Consider the following 20386-nt stretch of genomic DNA (forward strand, 5'->3'; position numbering starts at 1 on the left):
ATGTTGTTGTGCGACCATAACAGGGCCTCCCACCAACCCTGATGTCCCGGTCGTGTACAGTGCGTCTCTGTGTGCTGTGTGGTCTGTCTCAGTTCGAAGTCATACTCCGTGCTGAAAGTAACAGGCTGGAAATTTATAGAATGCCCGTGTTGAGCAACTCCACCTCCACCCAACCATAGCCATGTGATATTTTGAGTTCTTTGGGTTTATCTTATATACTGTATATGTATTTTTTTATACAGACCTATCAGTTTTTATTCTAAACATGTGGATTAACCAGATCTTGTATTTTTCTGTGTTTCTTTCGCAGCAGGTTGAAGTCACTGAAATGCTACTGAGCGACGGGGACAGGTCAGAGAAGGAAATCACACCCGTGAGGCCGTGCACCGTCCCCCGGTAAACCACAGCAGCCACGCCTACTGACACGGCCATGCCCCGCCTACCCCCTTGACTCTCCTCCCCAACCTCATTACCTTCCCTCCAGTTAATTTAGAATCTCAGCAGTCCCTCCACCTCCTGTCGAGTCAGCATGGCCATACCATTCTTGCGGAAGCTGTCGTCCAAGAAGCTGGGTTTCTTCCTGGTGTGCTTCGGGTTCATCTGGGGCATGATGTTGCTGCATTTCACCATCCAGCAGCGAGTCAGCCATGAGAACAGCGCGGTGCTGAGGCAGCAGATCCTCGACCTCAGCAAACGGTACATCAAGGCGCTAGCTGAGGAAAACCGAAGTGTCATGGACGGGCCTTACGTTGGTACCATGACTGCTTACGGTGAGTGACCAGGTGGAGAGCGAAGCAGAAAAACAATTGTGTTCTTAAAACAAGGAAGGTGGTTATCATATTGATTTTGTGTTCTCGAGCGATTGGTGCAACACAGCGTTTCATTAGCTGTTATGATATAGGGCTGACTTTTGTGTTCCTTCTCTTTTTACAACTTCTTTAAATTGGATTTAATTGTTATATACAGCAGCTACATTTTACCCTGGTTACACAATCTTGTTTTAGAGATTTATCGCTGACACAGCGTACAACAGAGCATAACGCTGTAATGGAATATGTCTAGAACTAACATTGGTTAGTTATTCATGCCATCAATAGACCTTTATGGTACAAAAGGATACTTCATTAGAAACCTGAGATTGGAATTGATTGTTCTCTAAAGCCCACAGAAACAACAGGATACAGTAAAGCGCCAGGGGATTAAGTCAGAGAGAGGACATAAAGAAGATGATAAAGTATGGAAAGAAAGGAGCTCCTTGCCTTGCAGTGTTTCTGTTCGTGTTTGTTTGAAGTTATTCCAGCATTTCAGAAATGCCAATACATAGTCACGTCCACTTGTCCTTGACCAGCATATTGTTCACACACAGTACTTTTCCCTCTTGCATCAACAGGAGTGGAGCTTGCAACTTCCAGCAAGTAATTAGTAAGGCTTTGCATTGGCAGCATTTTACATTTACATCTGAGTTATCCTCATTAATCATGTGATGGATTCGAGGTGTGATCCAAGAACAGTCTATGTATTTCCATTGAACATCATCAAGAGTTTCTAGGGAACCGTTTCCTGTCCAGATTGTTTTGTTTTGCTGTAGGATGGATTGATTTTCAAGGTGCAGTCAAAGCCGATGCATAGTTTGCTTACTGCTGACCAATATCGCATCAAAAGTCATTTCATGGCCGTGATTAGATTGCGAGGCAGCAGGATACTCTGTGCTTCCTGTGATTACTCACTCGGTCAATGATTTTCCCTGATACTATTTGTGATGAATTTAAGGGGAAGCAGGGTTTCCTCTTTCACTACCCATAATTATTCATAAACTCTTTATGCATCTGACTTTAATATTATCTCTTAAAGGCCCATTTGGAGCACAGTTTTGTCATTAGTCTGGCCTGATTGTCAGAGACAAATCAGTCTGGTGACTGTGCTGCACTTCTTTGTCCTTCAAGCTGCTTGATCATTGATCATTGACTGATTGAGTTATTTCTACTGATTGGATTGATTCCAAACATCAACTTAATCCGACCTCCTTGATCTAGCCTCACGGTGCTGTCCTGCTGTCCTCTACAACCTCACAGCTGTCACACAGATCAGTGGCTATTCATTGGGCATTCAAATTATTATTTAAATTAGACTTCAGTATATTTACTGCTCTAGTAATTATCTTACCTTGAAAATAAATATTGAGATGCACAGAAGTGCGTCCCAAAATGGGCTGTTTCTCAACTGGTACTGCTGTAACCGCTGAGAAAAAGCATTTTTTATAGCACCACTTCTTCACCTTCGTCGCTAATGAATGTTGCTGAGTCACATCTAATTGTCCTCTATTCTCTCCTAGTGTTTTAAAAATATTCATACATTCTAAATTATAGCAACTTTATTTGACTGTTTACTTAAAACAAATAGTATACCTTTTACCAATTTGACTGCAACAGATAATAACTCACGACCCAATTTCTTACTCCTCAATAACCATAACGCAGAAAATCCTGCAGAGTCATGTGAGTGGTGGTGTGTAATACATGCAAAGTCCACACGGGCCAACTCTTAAAATGCTTTCTATAAAATGAAAAACACAATACCTTCAGTGTGTTTTATTGCACTTTGTTGACCTTTTGAGTTGAAACAAGCTCACAGGAAATCAGGCTGGTGGTACTCCCTCCTGTACAGCCTGAAGTCAGCAGAGGTAGACTCTGAGCTCGCTCTTTTTCTTTTTTCTCATGACGTTCAGCTCTGTTTGGTGAGGGTGTTGTTTCAAAACCCTCTGGTTCCCATTCAGCCTCGCTGCACTGCTCCTGGTTCATCAGCCTCTCTCACAAATCGGACAAACGGTCTGGCGTTCTTTTTCACACGAAACAGGCTGGTGCGCTCTGCCAGGCCTTGTTGTGTCCTTGCCAATCTCTCTGACGTGATGAAAGCTGGCGTGTCAAATGCATCATGGCGAGGGAAAATGTGGCACTCGTATGCAATGGACAAACTGCAATTATCATCATCTGAGGGACCAAGCTTCTGGATCAGTGCACATAAAATCCAGCGCATTGACAAAATGTGGTTCAGATATAGTTGAGCTGTATGATATAGAAAAATGCTTATTATTTATTATGACATTTGTTGTTCCATTTTATGTACTACAACCAGAACGCACACGCCCTCATTACTCATCAGTAGACTTCCTGCTCATTCATTAATAGTAAACTTTCCAACATCCGAAATCAACACCAGCGTTATTCATCGGCTTCAGTTACTTAGATACACCTCAGAGCCAAACTGTGTATGGTGTGTATCTCTGACTGTGTCAGTTCAGTTGAAAACCAGCAGCAACTACTCATTGTAGATTAAATATTTGATTTAGAATGCTCATTTTTGTTTTGAATAATACTTTTGGAACACATGTACCCTCTGCAACGAGTGTTTGCCTTTGTAGACCTCTGCTAATCCAACGTAAATGTCAGGTAGCAGAACACTCACTTGTCCAGTTGTTTCTTTTTTGTATTGAAGCAGCTTTTGACTCGTGAATTTAATAATCCACATGTAGTACACCATGTGTTGTAAGCGATTTGACATTTTTGGTGGAGAATTACAAGTAATGATTTGCTTTTTTACTTGCAGATTTGAAGAAGACCCTTGCAGTGCTATTGGATAACATCATGCTCCGACTGGGCAAGTTAGAGGCCAAGGTGGAAAACATTGACAATGGCACGGGAGCCAACTTGACCAATGGGTCAAGCACAGCCACACCCAGCTCTACGAATGCAGAGAAGGTTAACGTAGCAGGTAAGCACTTCATTTTTCTATTCAACAGTCTGGAATTCTTGTGTTGAATGAGTGGAGATTTGTTCTCAGGCTGAATTTTTGCAAGGCTTTTATTAATATTGAGATTCAGTCTCACAGGATTGTGGCACTCCTAATAAAAAGATTTAGTTGGAAAGTTGGAAAGCCATTTTTCCTTTCTAGTACAACTCATGTTGGGCTCTCCAGTCAGTTCCTGCAGAGAAACCGCTTTTATTTAGGATATGAAAGTGCAGAGTCAGCATATAGTGGCTGAGGCCGAGTAAAGAAACACCGGCAAGTTGTTGTTGGCCGTTTTCTATGACCTTTGATTTATTTCAAAAATATTTCGGAGGCATCCAACCAGTTATGCTCAGTGCATACCAGGGACTTTACAGAACCAGACCACATCTTTGGGCATAATTCAAATGAGGCTCGGTTCACGCTGGGTGACCCTTTTATTAGTTTTCATTGATTCTCCTGCCAGCTTTCAGATGATGGATTCGGCTCATTTGGGAGAGTGAGGTGTTGATTTTTTCTGACTCACTCTGAAGTTGTTTGCAGGGCATTAAACAGTAGGAATGAGGAGTCTGTGTGTGCTTCGAAGCGATGCATATAGACTTTTAATATGTTAATTCAGTCAACCAATCACGTTTAAATTGATCTAATCCTGTTGCAGTGTTGCTGTCGAGGCTTCCTGTTTTAATTCAAAGACTTTGAGATGATAAGAAAACCCTTATCTTAATGAATGGACATGACCACTAGTTGTAAATGATCATTAACGATTACTTACAGTGACAATGCTATTGCTCACCCTCATCATGATTCAGAAAACAATCTGACGGCCTGGATTTGGTTTTCTAGACCTATGAGGAAAATTAATGGTGGTATGAAAATGGCTCTATATAAATATTTATGTACAACTAATAACTGTATCAAAAATAAAAGGGTTCATTAGTTAATTAAAATGTCACTTGATTTTATAGTCTCCTAGATGCACTGAAAAGAGACTGTTCTCAATCCAAACATTGTAGGCACAAGAGATGAGACTCTAATCTCAAACTGTATACTGGTTTCAAAACACTTAGTTTGAGTGAGGCAGGCGACGCATGTCAATAGACCTGCTGTGTTCCTCAGCAACACCCCTGAGAGACAACCCCCCGGCACCTGAATGCAGGTCAGACTAACAAAGCGTCAACTGCAATCTCTCTTGGCAATGAAGTAAAGGCCCCAACACTCCAGAGTCTCCTTTGTAGCATGTCTCCTGTCTTGGAGTGGGTGACAGGAAGCGCCGTTGGCAGCACCACTGGAGCTCCTCCCTGACTGGAAGGCAATTACAGAGATAGGAATCTGGACAGTGAGGGGAACATGCCTGGCTTTCAGAGAGGCCACTATCAAGATGGAGCTGAGCAGCAGCCAATGGATTTCTCTGTTCCCATCTCAGTTGTACACATTTTCAAAGCCAAGGACTCTCCCATATTAATCCATAGCAGAGTGGAGACTGGTGTACGGTTACTTTTCGGAGTTTTACATATTCACACCTTCACATAAAAATGCATCACAAGTTAGCTCACATAAGATGAAGGGTAATTTGTAACTGTTGGTTATTTATGAAGAAATCAACACCATAAAATCCCACAAGTCCAATAACTCGGATGTCAATTTAGTTTTCATAAAACCATTAAAAATGACAAAAATAAATAATGATCAAAAAGTTTTAAACTTGCATTGACTGTCCTATAACTTAATTAATTGTAGCCTATATATATATATATATTTTATAATTACTGCATCTCTTTTTCATTAGAACCCAGAAGCTTCATACTTGGCCTGAAGTGATCCCTGCAATCCTAATTTTCCTCCTGCTGCTGTTGTGAACCATCAACTGAGCATGCATTGTGGAACACTGCTGCTTTTTTCAGACTGGTCATCTCACAAAAATGTGGCCCACTGTCATTGCCTTACAGTCCTTTGTATGCACTTCAAAAACTTTTAATAGAACTTTCAAACATACCAGGAACGTCTCTGCTCAGGAATAGCTTCAGCCTCGCATGCTTTTAGCATTTATCCAAGGACAGCAGACACAGAAGCCCCTTATAGGATCAGGAACCAACTGGAGCTGGCCCTGGTTACTGTTCAGTCAGGGGAGGACTGTCCCCCAGCAGCAGTCTGTGACGTCTTGTCTTGTTGACGTGGCTAATCAACCTCCCTGGCAGCGTTTCATCTGCTGGCCAACTGGAGGCATGAAAATGTAATCTCCTTCTTCATACACTCTTAACCAGCCTGGCATAGAGACATATGAATGCTAAGGTGTTGCTCCACAGTCATCTAACAGGTTCTACTTTTCTCTATTTTGTTCCCTGTGTGATATACGGTATGTCTTCACCCCTCATGACTTTTTTATCAATGTCCTCTTTGGCTCCGTCCACACGATGATGGATTTTTTGAAAACGCAACTTTTCGGTTGCGTTTACGCCTTCTGTCCACACGACAACGCAGATATCCGTAACGAAAACGCAACTTTTTAAAAACGCTGGCCGAGGTGGATTTTAAAAAAAATGCTGGGTCTGCGTTGTCGTGTGGACGGCCTATCCGCGACTTTTTAAAAACGCTGACGTCTTGCCTGCGACGGAAACCGCTGTGATGTCATATTTGTGGGCCCAAAACACGGAGGATTCCTATTGGATAAAATTTGACTCAATATTGCCACCACATGGTTTGGCATGCTTATAGCCGTCTTCGAAAACGCACTGGTGTGTTAACGTGTGGACAGAGATTTTTTTAAAAACGCTGTTGCGTGGGCGCAAATCGTTTTCGACACGTTTTTAAAAAGTTCCGTTTTTTAAAAAATCCGTCATCGTGTGGACAGGGCCTTTGTCTGTGGTGACATCTGGTTAATTTGTAGGTGCCAGTCTTTGTTATGTGACCTGTTTTTTGTTTTTTTTGCTAAACAGTCCTGCGGTTTCACAGCTCAGGGTGTCTTTGGTGCTTTGTCTCTTTCAGCTATTGATCCACTTGAATCTGTGTTTGCAGTGAAAGATGAGATCCAAGGTCTCAAAGTCAACAAGAGGCAGGAGACAAGGACTGGTTTCCGCCAAGCTGAAGTGTCCTCCTCGCCTCTTGATTTCATTTGTCGATTTTTGTCCCATAAAAAATTACTAACTATGTCTAAAGGCATCATATGATTGCCATTAATACAGTAAAATATCTTGGAGATTCTTCTATTCACAACAGAGTCACTGTTCTGTTGTTTTCATTAAGGATGGTTTAGTTCTGCAGTGAACAAATCACAATAATAAATGAGAGTTAACGTTATGAAAAGCACACTGTGCAAACAAGTTGCTTTGCGATCATTTGATCACAGATATATTCAAACACAAACATCCGTGTTTACTTTCCTCTGGAGTCTAATGTAAATTTTTGCAACAGCAGAATTGAGAAGCTTACTTTGTAGCTTACTTTATTTTCACGTTTTCTGTCCTCCCCTGCAACAAAATTACTGAAGAATGAGGTTACCTCTTAAATCCTTTTGTTTGTTTCTTGAATTAATTTGAATCCCCAAATCTCCCCCCAACTGGGATGTTTTTATATCAAACAAGCCCCGCTGTACTAAGACTCAGCTCAGTGGCCCGTTGTTTGCTTGTGCGTTCGAATTTTATTAAGTGGGTTGGATGTCCAAACAACACATTCAACACTGGCTTTTTATGAGCCGTCAGTGATACACATGGCAGCCAGTCAAATTCTATTTCACATAAAGACTCTGAAACAAAGAGACCTTGTTTTACAGCTTGAATGAACGTTGTAGGGGAATGACCACGAGTTTATAAAAATATGAAAATCTCTAGGGTCAGATAAAAGCCTGAAGCCAGAGAGACCTGAATGTTCAGGAAATAGAAGACATATTTGTGTGTCCTGGAGCCTTGAAGTTACCTGTCTATTTCAGAGCTTGACGCGACAGGTGAAAGACCTGAACCTCTCCAGGACAGACAAGCACAGACAAGCTCTTTCCTCTGAGACAGATGGAGTATGCACTCATTTTCATCTACACATGGAATCCACCTCAAAAGCAAATGTTTGTGGCTGTGTGGTGCTGTTGTAGGCCCCCTCAGACCCCTGTTGTATGGAGTACAGCAGATCATTGTCTAGTATTGTTGCAAGCAGACAGCCAGAAAGAGTCAGCAGCTGGGCTTTCGTTACATATTTTGCCGGAGAACAATTTCTGATGTGTTTTTGGCAGGGGTCGTCTTTTGAACGTTAATCCTCGACTCTCGGCAGTCCAAGTTGTAAAATGTTGGAAACACTCCAAGCTTAAAACAGCACGAGTGATATAACAGCAAACCAATACTGGCTTTAATATGGAGTAATATGAAAAGGTAGTCCTGTTCAAGGTCCTGCTCAAGGTTTCTGTTTTGTCTTTATTCTTCGTTGGCGTGGAGAGCTTTAGCTTTTATACAGCAGTGCTTTTCAGTGAAACAAAGAGTGGCACAGTAGCACAGCCACGATCATCACCTGTAAAATCAATAGGAAGCAGTTCTAACTTGAATCCAAAGCCATTCCTGTGAAACGCACATATTCAGTCAAACAAAAAGGACACACACACTCTTTCTTTTGCTTTCCCCACAGGCTCATCCCTCTTGATGGCTGATTGGGAAAGTTAGGATATGTTAGATGGAACATCTGGGGCCGACACCCTTTTGTGCAATTGTGCAATTTCTGTGTGTGTATATGGAACATGAAGCAACATGTGTTCAAGTACATACACTATTCTTCCCTGTATTCTATGTCGTCTTTTCTCTCTACCAGTTGTGTTGTTGTGCTGGTTGAAGCCACATCTCCAGCCCAGTAGGAATAAAATCTACATTGCCTCCCCGTCTCCAATGTCAGCCGTCTTCCCAGGATATGATTTTTAATTCACATGCAAGCACACATGTGAAAATATTATTCACAGGACCTCCAGCTTCATTTCACATTCACCGCAGAGTGTTACTCCAGGCAAGAATGTCAGGATCCAAATAGGAGGAGAGGAGCAGAAGCAGGCACATAGGAGTTGAGAGCGGAATGCAAATATAACACAAATATGCACAGAGCGACTGACAGGATGGTAATATCACTCACTTGTTCATAGATGCATTGCAGGCTCGCTAACTGAGGCTTGGGAGTCAAATAATATTTTGGGTTCTGCATTATGCATTGCTCTGGCCATTTGGTTGCTTTGCTAATTACAACACAACAAACAAACGGCCTTCCAAGGCAGCGCCTGCGAGTTAAACTGAACCAGGTTGAGCGTTTTGTTTTCTCATTTACAGGAAATGCATGTTTGGAAGGTGAAATATGTGCATAATTAAAGCCATCCAGAGGAAATCGAAACATTTGTATGAAACCTGACTGTAGCTGCTTTTAGATTAGAAACTAGAGGCTGTTCTTGGTTTCGTTTCAATCTTCTCTCGACACAACAGGTTCTCTGTAAACGCAACACTCAGAAGTCCGAGTCTCGCAGCCTAAACTCACAGCTTTCCACTATTTGTCAAAGTGGAACATTAGTCATAGTTCCACTACTGTGAGAGCTTATCAAGGTTTTGGACTGCCTCAGATCCTCACTTCGGCTTTTGGGACACAATCTGAATCTTCCCCTTGGATATTTTCCGGGAGAACACTGAGCTGATCAGATTGCGTTGAGCACAATAGAGGGATTGATTTCTGCTAGACAAGAGACTTTGTGCTTGCAGCAGAGGAAGGGAGAGAAAGACAAGTCTCTGCCTTGGCTGGAGAGCAGGGTTACATGGGGGAATTTTGGATTTCACTGTTTCCCAACGTCACTGTGAAACACTTCTGGAGACCAGAGGCAGAACTTGACATGTGTTGTGATCAGCTTGAAACACATGCCCAGGCAGTACATGTTACACCACTGTGTAGATGGCAAGACTAAGACGGTAAACTAAGATCAGGAAGCTCTATCAGATTTAAAAATGACAAAAGTACTTGCTAAATCTTTTGCCAGTCTGTCACATATGAATCCCATTCCAGAACCTGGAAGCAACAAATACACAATAAATCATCTGTATAGGTGCATCGTTGTCTTTATCAGACCTTTCAGTTCTGTCTTTCTACCTCTCTTTTTTTTAGTCAGAGTTCATTATGCCACAAAAACATGACTCTAGAAGGTAATGGTACGTTGCAAACACAGGGTGAATGTAAAATAGGTCCCTATAATTATTATACCTAATCACAGATTTCTTCATTCTGTGTTAGTGGTGTGATTATCTTGTCAACTCCGTTCCACCTGCACAGCTGTTAACTCTCTTAGAGGAGGTCGTCCGTCAGCCAGCCTGCTTTCAGCGCGAACCGAAACTTACTCTGATTCCTCCGCTTCACACAAAGTTCATCTAAATTTAGAGTGTGGAAGGCATCACTTTTCCCTCCGAATTTCTTTTGTTTTGTTTTGTTTTTGATTTGCCTTTGTTCAGACTAGAACTCTCACAACCTCTCTCTTGTGTGTCATTTGATGTTGTCAGTATTACACTCATTTAGTTTCCGCAGATCATAAAACTTTTTTCATTCTATCTGACTCCTGGCAGATTCCATGTTATTTGAGAAAAGGTTTTTGGTTTTGTTCGTTTGAGAATGAAGTCTGAAAGAGTGATGAAACCAGATGTTCTTGATCTAATTCTGGAGTTGTCAAAAGTTGGATTACCTCATGGACTTGGACAAATCCAGGCTGGGAGGGAGAGGGGAGAATAACTTTGTGTTGTTGTGTGGCTATTTAAGGGCGATTAGATGTTTTTGTGTTGGAAATGGACTCACGGTGAACTTCACATTACAAGCGGCTCTTCAAAGCTCCATGTAACAGAGAATGAGCTCATCATTTTCTGTCTCTAGGTGTTTCCATATTCTTTTACTTCTACTTTTGTATTGCTTGTCCATGTCGATATGATTTATACCATTTGATAGTGCCATTTTTGTCCATTTTTTTGCTTTACAAATGGTTGAAATAATATTTTAGGCTTTACATCTTGAATATTTGTCTTTCCCTACATGTGTTGCTTTTTCCCCCCAGGTGTTTCCGTGACAGACGGAGATGTTATCAGTTCTATTAATGCATTCCGGCCACACATGGTGTCACATGTTTGCGCCACATGCATAGGGAAGACACTTTTGAACTGACAAGAAAAAATCTCATCAATGCTGGTGAAGGGTTAACAAAGGTGTGAGCAAACACATTTTATTAATACTTCAAGATCTTGTTGGCGCTGCTGCTCCACCCTTGCATATTTTATTTCTGCATATGGAGGTCGGTGATCATGCCACCGACATCCCTGAATGGGATATCACAGGGGAGATTATATGGAAAAGAAGCCTGTGATCAAGCTTTCATGCTAATCCTTGGGGGATATTGAATGTTATCATTGTGAGTCCCTTCCCCCCAAAGCAGTTAAAGGAGTTTAATAGTAGAACGCAAACAGTTAAGAAAGCCGTGTCTGTGTTATTGTGGACTCAGCTGACCCATATCTGAGCTTTCTATCTGTGTGGAATTCAGGCTGCCAAGCCTGGCTAACAGACGTCCCAACCACAGAGGTAATTGACATTGTCCAACTGTAATTTTGAGACGTGCAAAAAATGCAAAATATAGCTGAGGCCGATGTGGTTGGATGAGTGAATGGAAATTATTTGCAAAGAGACTATCCATAAAAATGATCCAGATAGTATGTCCTGACGGGAACATAAAGGTGACAATTTTTGTGAATGTCTGTACAAACTATACAGGTATTTTGTATATCCCATGATGTTCAGAGATGTCACTACAAGTGAGAATGTTGATCCGCTGGCAGTACATGAAATTTGAGGCATCATCAAAGTTATTAAAATTCTCTGGGAACCGTTGACGCCTCGCACAATTTAATGGTACTCTAAGTAACACTTGAGGAGACACTTCACAGAGGAATGCAGTTCCTCGAGAAATCTTCCTGTCTGCCTCATCTTGTCCTGCGTTCCTCCTGTTCCTAAACTTGAGCGATGACTGATGCAGTCTTTTTTTTTTTCATTTTAGTTTGTAACAGTTGATACTGAAATGTAAATGTTAGCGTCTCCATTGAGAGAAAAGAATTTTAACTTAACTTTAAGTTTACCAGTGTGTCACTGAACTGGGGGAACTTCAATACTGCTACTTTGTTGATGCGATTAAAAAATTATGATGTGGTAACAAAGGAACTGATGATCAGACAAGACATTGTACATTATCTTTGCAGCGAGCAAAGCAGTACATCACAGGCTTCCAGTCACAAGTTATTTTCAGATGAATACGTTTTAATGACATTTGGCCTGTGAACACATGGCTTTGGGGTGTGCTGTTCGAAGTGATGGACCGAAATTATATTTTTAACATTGCTGAAAACACAGACGCAGCATCTCTTACAAATCTGGAGAGACAATTTGAAGCAATGATGTTTGAAGGACTGATTTAAACAGAATCCTATGAAGAAATGTTTTAATTCTGCAGAAAGCTAAAGAAAGAAATCCTGTGCATATCATCCAGTAATAGATTACTATATTAAACATTGTACAGAATTTATTCTGCAGAAAGAGGCTCCGTCTGAACGGCGGGGTAAAAGTGCGTCCTTGAAGCTTGAATCACTTGCAGTGTGAGGATCGCGCTTCCTGTTAAAACTCCTGACAGTTTAAAAATTTGGAGCCGACTTAACGTTATTGATTTGGTTTTTCTCCCTCTCTCCCTCCAGACCTCCTGAATGGGGCCCAGGAGAAGTGTGAGCTGCCACCCCTGGAAGGCTTCCCTCACTGCGAGGGCAAACTCAAGGTGAACGACACACGCTGAGAAAAACATGCATAAAGACATCGTCTCCATTTCATTCTGTTCGACAGATTTTATCTGTGGAATTTTGTTACTGAGGAATTGAGATTGTGGGAGAAGCAATTGTTGATTCATTCTGGCAAGCATTGTTTGATAAATGGATGGAAAAGCCAAGCAAAGTGCCGAGAGCATAATTCATGATTCATTACAGCCATAACATCTAAGGCCGAGCAGGTCCTTATGCTTTATATGTTTTTGGCAAAGTGGACTCTCTTTAGTTCTGGTCTTTGCTTGTTTGTCATTTGATGATCTTATTTTTATTTTGTTTGTCTTAAACTTAAATTAATGAATTGGCATTGGGTAATGGTCTAATTTTAATTTTAAAAGCAACCTGCTGAGTACACTTTCTGTGATACTCAAAGCTAGAAAACTATTCAACGAGTTATAACCATTTCTTTGTCTCACTATATTTTCAATAAATCCAGTTTGGCGAGCTATGCCACTGCAAGACATTTCTGATGAGTTAATTGCCAAAAATAACCCTTCACTATAATAGGGTTGCTTTGCCACACACGTATGTCTTTGTGTGATAAAAACAATGCTGTGACAAGACACGCAACATTGATCCATAGCACTGCTAGTGCTCAAAACCTGTACAGTATTTTATTTGCTATGTATACCCAAAAAGAAGTCATTCATGTTGTCTTCATTTTATGAAAATTTAAAAATTAATAAAAAACTCTAACATAGTTCTACACCAACATTACACGCATCCGTTTTCTATCTGAAGGTAATAATTTACTGTAGAAGCCAAGATCTGAGTGAGGTGAACAACTGCTTTTTCAAAAACGCCTTACAAACCCAAACGCTCGTACAAACATGTCTCGTGTGGGAAAGGCTGAAGTCAAACAGGTTTAATTTCACTTTTAGGGACAGTGGGGTCCTGGCAGGCCCACACAGATACTGGTTTACACACACGCAGACACACAGATGCACGCAGCTTCTGTTTCTCTGTGTGTGGGTTTCCCTGGAGCTGATAGGGCCCTATCATACACACCATCTGCTCAGCCGGTCCCAATCCTCCGCTGATACCGTCAGCGTTTCCAACTGGGCGCAGCCGATGCCAAAGCTCACTCGACACACAAGTCGCACAGACACACCACAACACACACAAAGCCTTTTATCAAGTCATTTCTGATATCTCACAAATCTCACTTTAAAGAATGGTTGCATCCTCTCTGAAAAAAATACACAACTACTATATACTGATCCAAACCCATCTGCTGGGTCTAAACTCTGAGCAGCTTTCTGAACTGAGTTTTATATTTCCCTGTCCACTGGTGTAAGTCAGCATGCATGATGTACTTCAGGTTAAACTCCAAGCAGAATAGCTGTCATCTGCATCTCAGCTTGGCAGTCCATCCACTTTGCATGTCATTAGCAGCAGTTCTGTGGACATCTGCCTGTCTGGGATCAGTTCAGAAAAGAAGAAGGAGGAACTTTTTTTTTTTTATTCAAGGTCCAAGTGGAAAGATTATTGAGGGATGTGCGCCCTTCCAAATTAGTCAATAATTACTCGGGAGTCACTCCTGGCGCTTTACTTCCAGTCAGCCACAGAGCGTTTCCACTGGAGGAATTGCAAATGCGTTAGATGAGGAGGAAATCATCCACAGATGAACCAAATGATTTATCAGATTCCATGGATTAAAGTCAAATCTTGCTGCTTTAACCTCTGAGATACAAAAAAGTATTTAGGTAGCTGTAGATTTTACAACCTCCATTATAAACCGCCTACTCACTGCAGTTATTGGTAAATTGTAGCATCAATCAGATTTTCATCATTAAGATAGCTCATTTATTGAATAAATTGTGTCAGAGTTGAGTTACTTTGCAGCTGGTGATTAAACTCAAAGTGGGCTCATACATTCTCCTGACATTCAGTGAGATATTCAAAGTGAGTGGAAGTGGGCGGGGGAGTGGGGCTGTGTTAATCTTGCATTCTTCCTCTTCCTCAGTGGATGAAGGAGATGTGGCGCTCCGATTCCTGCTACGGTAACTACGGCGTCGACGGATCCACCTGTTCCTTCTTCATCTACCTCAGCGAGGTGAGAAGTGGGCGTGTCCGGCTTCAGTCTGGACACGTTTGTGCATTACAGGTTTCATCAGAAGGATATGGGACCTTTAGAGGCAATAAAATCCGTCTGGTAACGTCCAGGAATGCAATGTCAGTGAAATAATTGATTGAACACTTTGACGTTTCTATGCTGTTAGTAACAGAACTACAGCAGGTACACTAATAGAATACGCTCACATTTATGCAAATACAAGCTGGAAAAATGGATGGTTCAGCACCCTGCATCCTTAGAATGATCGCATAAGAATGAAGAGCTAAAAATAGTGTAATAAGAGAGGTAGAGGGAATTTCATTTTTAATGGGAGCAAATTAGAGTGTGTTGAGCTGCGCGTTCTGGGAGAAAGATTATTTAGTGGAGTGAGTGGAGGATGATTTCAGGTACTTCTTGAAGATTTCAGCCTCCAAGGGAAGAAGTGGAATGACTTTCCTTTTCTTGCCTTAGTCCAGACAAATTCTTGGGAAGGAGGAAAAAGCAGCCAAACCGGCACGGGGGAAGTCGTACATTATTTAGTAGCACTAACATATAGACGCTTGTATTCCTTCAAGCAACACTTTGCAAGTTTCAATTTTGCATGATTTTTCTCTGCCAAATCAGCCAAACATGGCCAGAATTAATTTCTAGCGATGAAGTTCAATCTGTCCCTTAAATCTAAGTCTGATAAGCAAATTGGATCACGTTAGTGGAAATGGGTTTAATCTCATCTTGGCTGTGATTCCTCTTGGAAACTGAGCTTAATCTGATTTTTATAATTTACTGTTACATGTTCCCAATACCACCTGAATACAAAATACACCTTCGCATTTCAAATCACTCACATTCTTAGACCTAGAAATATGCTTCTTACTGATTTGAACTGAATACTGTAAACTGTTTTTCTCAGAAAATTTTAATTATTGCCATGGTTTTATCCCTTGAAAGGTCAGTATCCTGTTATAAATATTGAATTTGAGTTGAAAGCATTACAGAGAACTTTTTCTGAATAGGAGTAGAGGTGGAATGGACAAAATCCATTAGCAGGAGAGGAACCACTGTCCAGTGCTCGGCAGGCAGGAAGCAAGAAGAAACGCATTTTCCAAAAATATCAGTAAATATTCAAGACAAAAGCATGTTCTGTCTGTATCCAATCCATCTATCCCGATCATCCTCCTGCCCCCCGCACTCTGCTTCTGATCATGTGATGTCACGTCTCCCATAGCGATAAGCTGTGTTCAGACTCGACCGTTTGGAGCAGAAAAGCAGCCGCTCAAATATGCACTCTTCCATTTACAATTCATACTCGCTGACCACAGCATTAACCTTGCTTAGAGACAAACCACAGGGGCAACATATGATGGACGTCAGCTGGAGAAAGTCAGGGCTCAACTAGTACGGGGCGCGTGCTTTGGTTTGAGAAGTAGCATAAACAGTTTTCTTTTGTTTTTCTCGTTGCCGAGACAAAAAAGTCACACATCCCTTCTGCAGGAGGTTCTCTGATCAAACAGTAATCATGAGAGGGGAAAGGTTGACGAAGAGACAGAGAGCAATACTTAACTTTATCAAATATTTAGGTATCACTGTTGATTTCCTTTGCTCCAGAACTAACTAGATCTTTCTGATTTGCGGTTTCTAGGTGGAGAACTGGTGTCCCCGCCTGCCGTGGAGGACAAAAACCCTGAATGACGACACAGACCGGAGGGGTCAGGTGAGAAACGTGACAACCTGCTCTCTGACTGTAAACTAAAACACAGCTGACCCTTGAACTACGTCAGTGCTGCTTCCCAGACTACCAAGAGGAAGAAATGTGGTGTCACACCAGCACAAAGTTGTTACTAGACACTTGAGGTCGTTGCTGTCATGAAACTTCACTTTGTGTGGATATCAGTGTAAATCTGAAGTCTGTCCACAATTTTTACTAAAAAGCAGTTATTGGGGGTGAATATGAGTGTCTTTTCACATTCCGTGTGTGACACTTGTGTTCCTAGCGGCTCGCAGAAGTTTGTGTGTGACATCTCCAAAGCCTGCGACAACACCCTTTCCATTAGCATACATTTTTAAACATTATCCCGTCTTACGCCACAGCAGAAAAATACCATATAATGGGATATTTATATTTAAGACACATAGATTCTAAATGTTTAATTGTTTAAAACAGACTCAAATAGCATGAAAGTGAGAGACGAAACTCCCCCTCGAGTGCGCGAGACATTTTAAAAGGCGGCTGTGAAGGAACAAGCAGGCTGAAGCTGATCCACAGTGTCGTTACGCCTCGATGACATAAAAGAGTCGAGCAGTCCTCGCAGAACGAAACCGGAGTGATGGGACCTCGAGACAAATCTGGAATAATGATCTCCCATCCCTGCCAATGCGACAGCTCGCTCAAATCCCACTTAGAGCGCTCCTCCAGGCCGATCGGCTCACACTCAGTCCACAGTATCTGCTCCACAAAAACACCCCCCCGTCCCTCTGATGTGGGAGAATCAATATTAAGTACTCTTCATCCCCCCCCTCCCAGCGCTGAGCCCTCAGTGGTGGGGAATGCCATTTGACAGGCTTTAGAGATTTTAATTCAAACCCCGATTTTAATAGGTTCAGTCTGCAGAAGCGATTTCCTGTCGTGATGAGGGATGCTAATGCCCCGCAACAGCCTTGTTTTAGCCACCTTAGCAGTTGGTAATGGCACCGGGATTCCTGCGATGCTCATCTGTCTCCTCTCCTGGGTTCAGCCCATTCGCTGCTTGTCTTCCATCCTGAAACTTTACCATCTGACATATGCAAATAAGAAGTATTCGCATGTTAGCCACAGATTCTAACCACATCCTGGACACGCGTCCGGCAGAACTCTCTGTTTCGTGTTTCAGTTTTCTGTGTGACTATTTTTAGTTTCAGTAAGTCATAACCCATAAGACACAAGGTAACTTTGGTCCAATACACGACAGATATTATAGACCCAATTAATGTTACGAAAAATACTCTGTCAGCTTGTGATGTTTTGCATTCCTTGGTTACTTTTTAAAAATAACTTCTGCTTTCATAATTTTATCACTGTTTATTTCACAATTAAATTTTCTCATAAAATGTTTGGTATGATTCTAAATAGCATCACTTTTACACTGCATGACGGAGATATGTTTCTAGACATGTTTATAGACACCACTCGAATTTGAATGGCAGGTAAAAGCCTCCACATAATGACAGTTTGTTTCCTCCTTCTGAAATTGTAAAACTTCCCCTATTCAACAAAAGGCAACACTTTCCATCGCCGCGTCATCTTTAGTTCTGTTTTTGGTACATCCTCGTTCTGTTAACAAAAGCTTAGTGACTTGACAATGTAGGGCGTGTAAAGGTCTCTCAGCGCAGGACCATGTGATCAGTAGTTTACAAGTGGGTGGGGATAGAAAATGCACATTTATACCCCTGTACATAATGGGTAATAAAATAGGAAACATAGCAGTGGAACATGAGAAACATCCACTTGTTTGTCTTCATCCATGTAATCCATCCTCTGATCTAAGGAGGTACAACAGAAGGTTTACAGCTGTTCTCTGTACGCATGCAGTGTTTGACTGAGCAGCGGCTCATTACTGCAGCTCCTGTCGAGCCTCAGCTCAGTCGGCATCCCAGGTTTTAAAGACCACAATGGGATTGTGTCACCGCAGCGGAGTAAAGGAGAAACAGTTATTCAAGACATTACCGCGGCTGTTATTTAGTGTACAGATGTAGAATGTAGGAGCTCACCCTCTTGGTTCACGCCACCTGCAGGCGGAGTTCCGGGCCGGATTTGATGACCTCTACCACGTGATGTCACAACGCGAGGAGTTCCGCTGGATGATGCTGAGGATTAAACGCATGGCTGAACCGTGGGTCAGCGCCATCCGCTCTCTTGCCGCCAAGCAGAACCTCGCCAGGCGTCGGCGGAAGAAGGTGGGCATAATACGTGTAATAAATCGCAGTACAGTACGCTGGAAGGAGTACAAGCCGATTGGATCAAATGGAATTCTGCTTATGTGCTTATATGCAAAGTTTTCTTCATGTCACAGATCACAGCAAGTTTTTGTTTTGTAAATCTTAAACCAATGCAAATTATTACTTTTAGAAACCCACAAACACACTCAAGCTAAAGTGACGACCATAAATCCAAATAGAGAAAACATTTGAGACAGTGCATCTCCTCCTTACACACAGTCTCAAGTGAATATTAATATGGCTATTAACTTCAAATGTTTATCCAGTGAAAAGTGAGGGGAAGCTTCTGAGAGCTTTAGTCCACACAAACAAAAGCTACTGACACACACACTTTTTCACACTTGTCTAAAACCGCTCAGGGAAAAGATGGTGTTGGGAAAGGAAAGACAGAGATAATCCATTGTCCCTGCACTGAATAATGTAGTCCACGCTTCCCACTGGTGGTGTGAATAATTCACATCGCATTCCCACGACACCTTGGTGCTGACACAAAGCAGCATTCCCTTCAGAGGCACGAAATAAGACCAGTCATCGATCTGTTCTTCAATGGTATCTGACCTGTCCTGATTTCATCCTACTCTTTTTACATAGGAGTAGAGAAATGTGTTGAGATTGTGTGTAGCTCTCTTCTCTCTACAATCACATTACATCCAAACCAGCTTTTCAACCTCTGATCTGTTGCAATAGTAAAGGGAATGTACTGAGGGTGCCTTACTGGACTCATTAACCATTCAAAGAGCTTTAAAACATCAACCTAAGATGCTCACCAAGGTAAACTATGCAAGAAATAACTAATAATTTTGACATGTTTATTTCCTTCCATCAGATCCTGGTCCACTTGGGCCTCCTGACGAAGGAGTCGGGCTTCAAAATAGCCGAAAACGCCTTCAGTGGTGGCCCGCTGGGAGAACTGGTCCAATGGAGCGACCTCATAACCACCCTGTACCTGCTTGGCCATGACGTCCGCATCTCTGCCTCCCTGGCTGAGCTCAAAGAGTCAGTACTAAACGTTCTGATATGATGTGTGTTCAGTGAACTCTAGACTGTCTAGTTAAAGTACATTTGTTCCGAGTTGAACTGAGAATGCAGGAGATTATGGTTCTTATTTTCAAAGCTTCTTTCAGCATTTAGTCACTAAGACTCAAAGGTAAAACTGAGAAATCACCTCAAGTGATGTCTCTTGTTGGGATTGATTATCTTGGGATGTGGAGTGAGAAACCGGTGAGCTCATCAGACCTCTGAAGCCTGCTGCTGGTTTCTACTTGAAGTTACTGCCTTGAGGCTAGATTTGGCTATTCTCGCAAAACACCTGAACCTCCAGCCAGTGTTCTTGTTAAACTATGTGGGTAATGCAGGTGCAAGTGCTGACAAAGAATGACTGAAGGGAAAAGATGCTATCTCTGGCTCTAATTATATTGTACATATCTGTACATTTACACAGCCTGCGCCTATGTTAATAACCATCAACATGTGTTCAGATGTACTTCTGGACCGAACGGAGCAGCACTCATTTCATGCAATTGCATCATTCTTGCCACTTTATCCAAATGCATCTAGAACTGATCAGTCAAAGCATCTTTTTTGTTTACTGCCTTTTCTATTCAGTAAACCACCTCAACATCTAGCAGATCGCGGGTAAACAAATGCAGCGCTGATAATGGTGCTCATGATTGGCACATGCCAGCTGATGGGGCTCCTGGACCATCCTCTCAGTTTGAGGGTTGACATTCAGTCCGCTGCCTGT

The 20386-nt window shown here is 41.9% G+C and overlaps 1 protein-coding gene across 3 annotated transcripts in view; it reads left to right on the forward strand.

The window, feature by feature from the left end:
• Positions 1-20386, forward strand: part of mgat5 (alpha-1,6-mannosylglycoprotein 6-beta-N-acetylglucosaminyltransferase) — a 49839-nt gene that overhangs the window by 8136 nt on the left and 21317 nt on the right. The window contains exons 2-9 of one of the 3 annotated variants that reach the window (XM_068309225.1): positions 311-396; positions 485-770; positions 3604-3768; positions 12495-12571; positions 14581-14670; positions 16310-16381; positions 18439-18600; positions 19469-19638. In XM_068309225.1, coding sequence (XP_068165326.1) covers positions 530-770; positions 3604-3768; positions 12495-12571; positions 14581-14670; positions 16310-16381; positions 18439-18600; positions 19469-19638 — 977 coding nt within the window. In that variant the 5' untranslated portion in view covers positions 311-396; positions 485-529. Of the gene's footprint in view, positions 1-310; positions 771-3603; positions 3769-12494; positions 12572-14580; positions 14671-16309; positions 16382-18438; positions 18601-19468; positions 19639-20386 lie in introns of all 3 variants that reach the window. The other 2 variants (XM_068309224.1, XM_068309227.1) reach the window with 2 other exon arrangements.

This window comes from Antennarius striatus, chromosome 24 (assembly GCF_040054535.1).
Source record: "Antennarius striatus isolate MH-2024 chromosome 24, ASM4005453v1, whole genome shotgun sequence".
In the NCBI taxonomy this organism is placed as follows: domain Eukaryota; kingdom Metazoa; phylum Chordata; class Actinopteri; order Lophiiformes; family Antennariidae; genus Antennarius; species Antennarius striatus.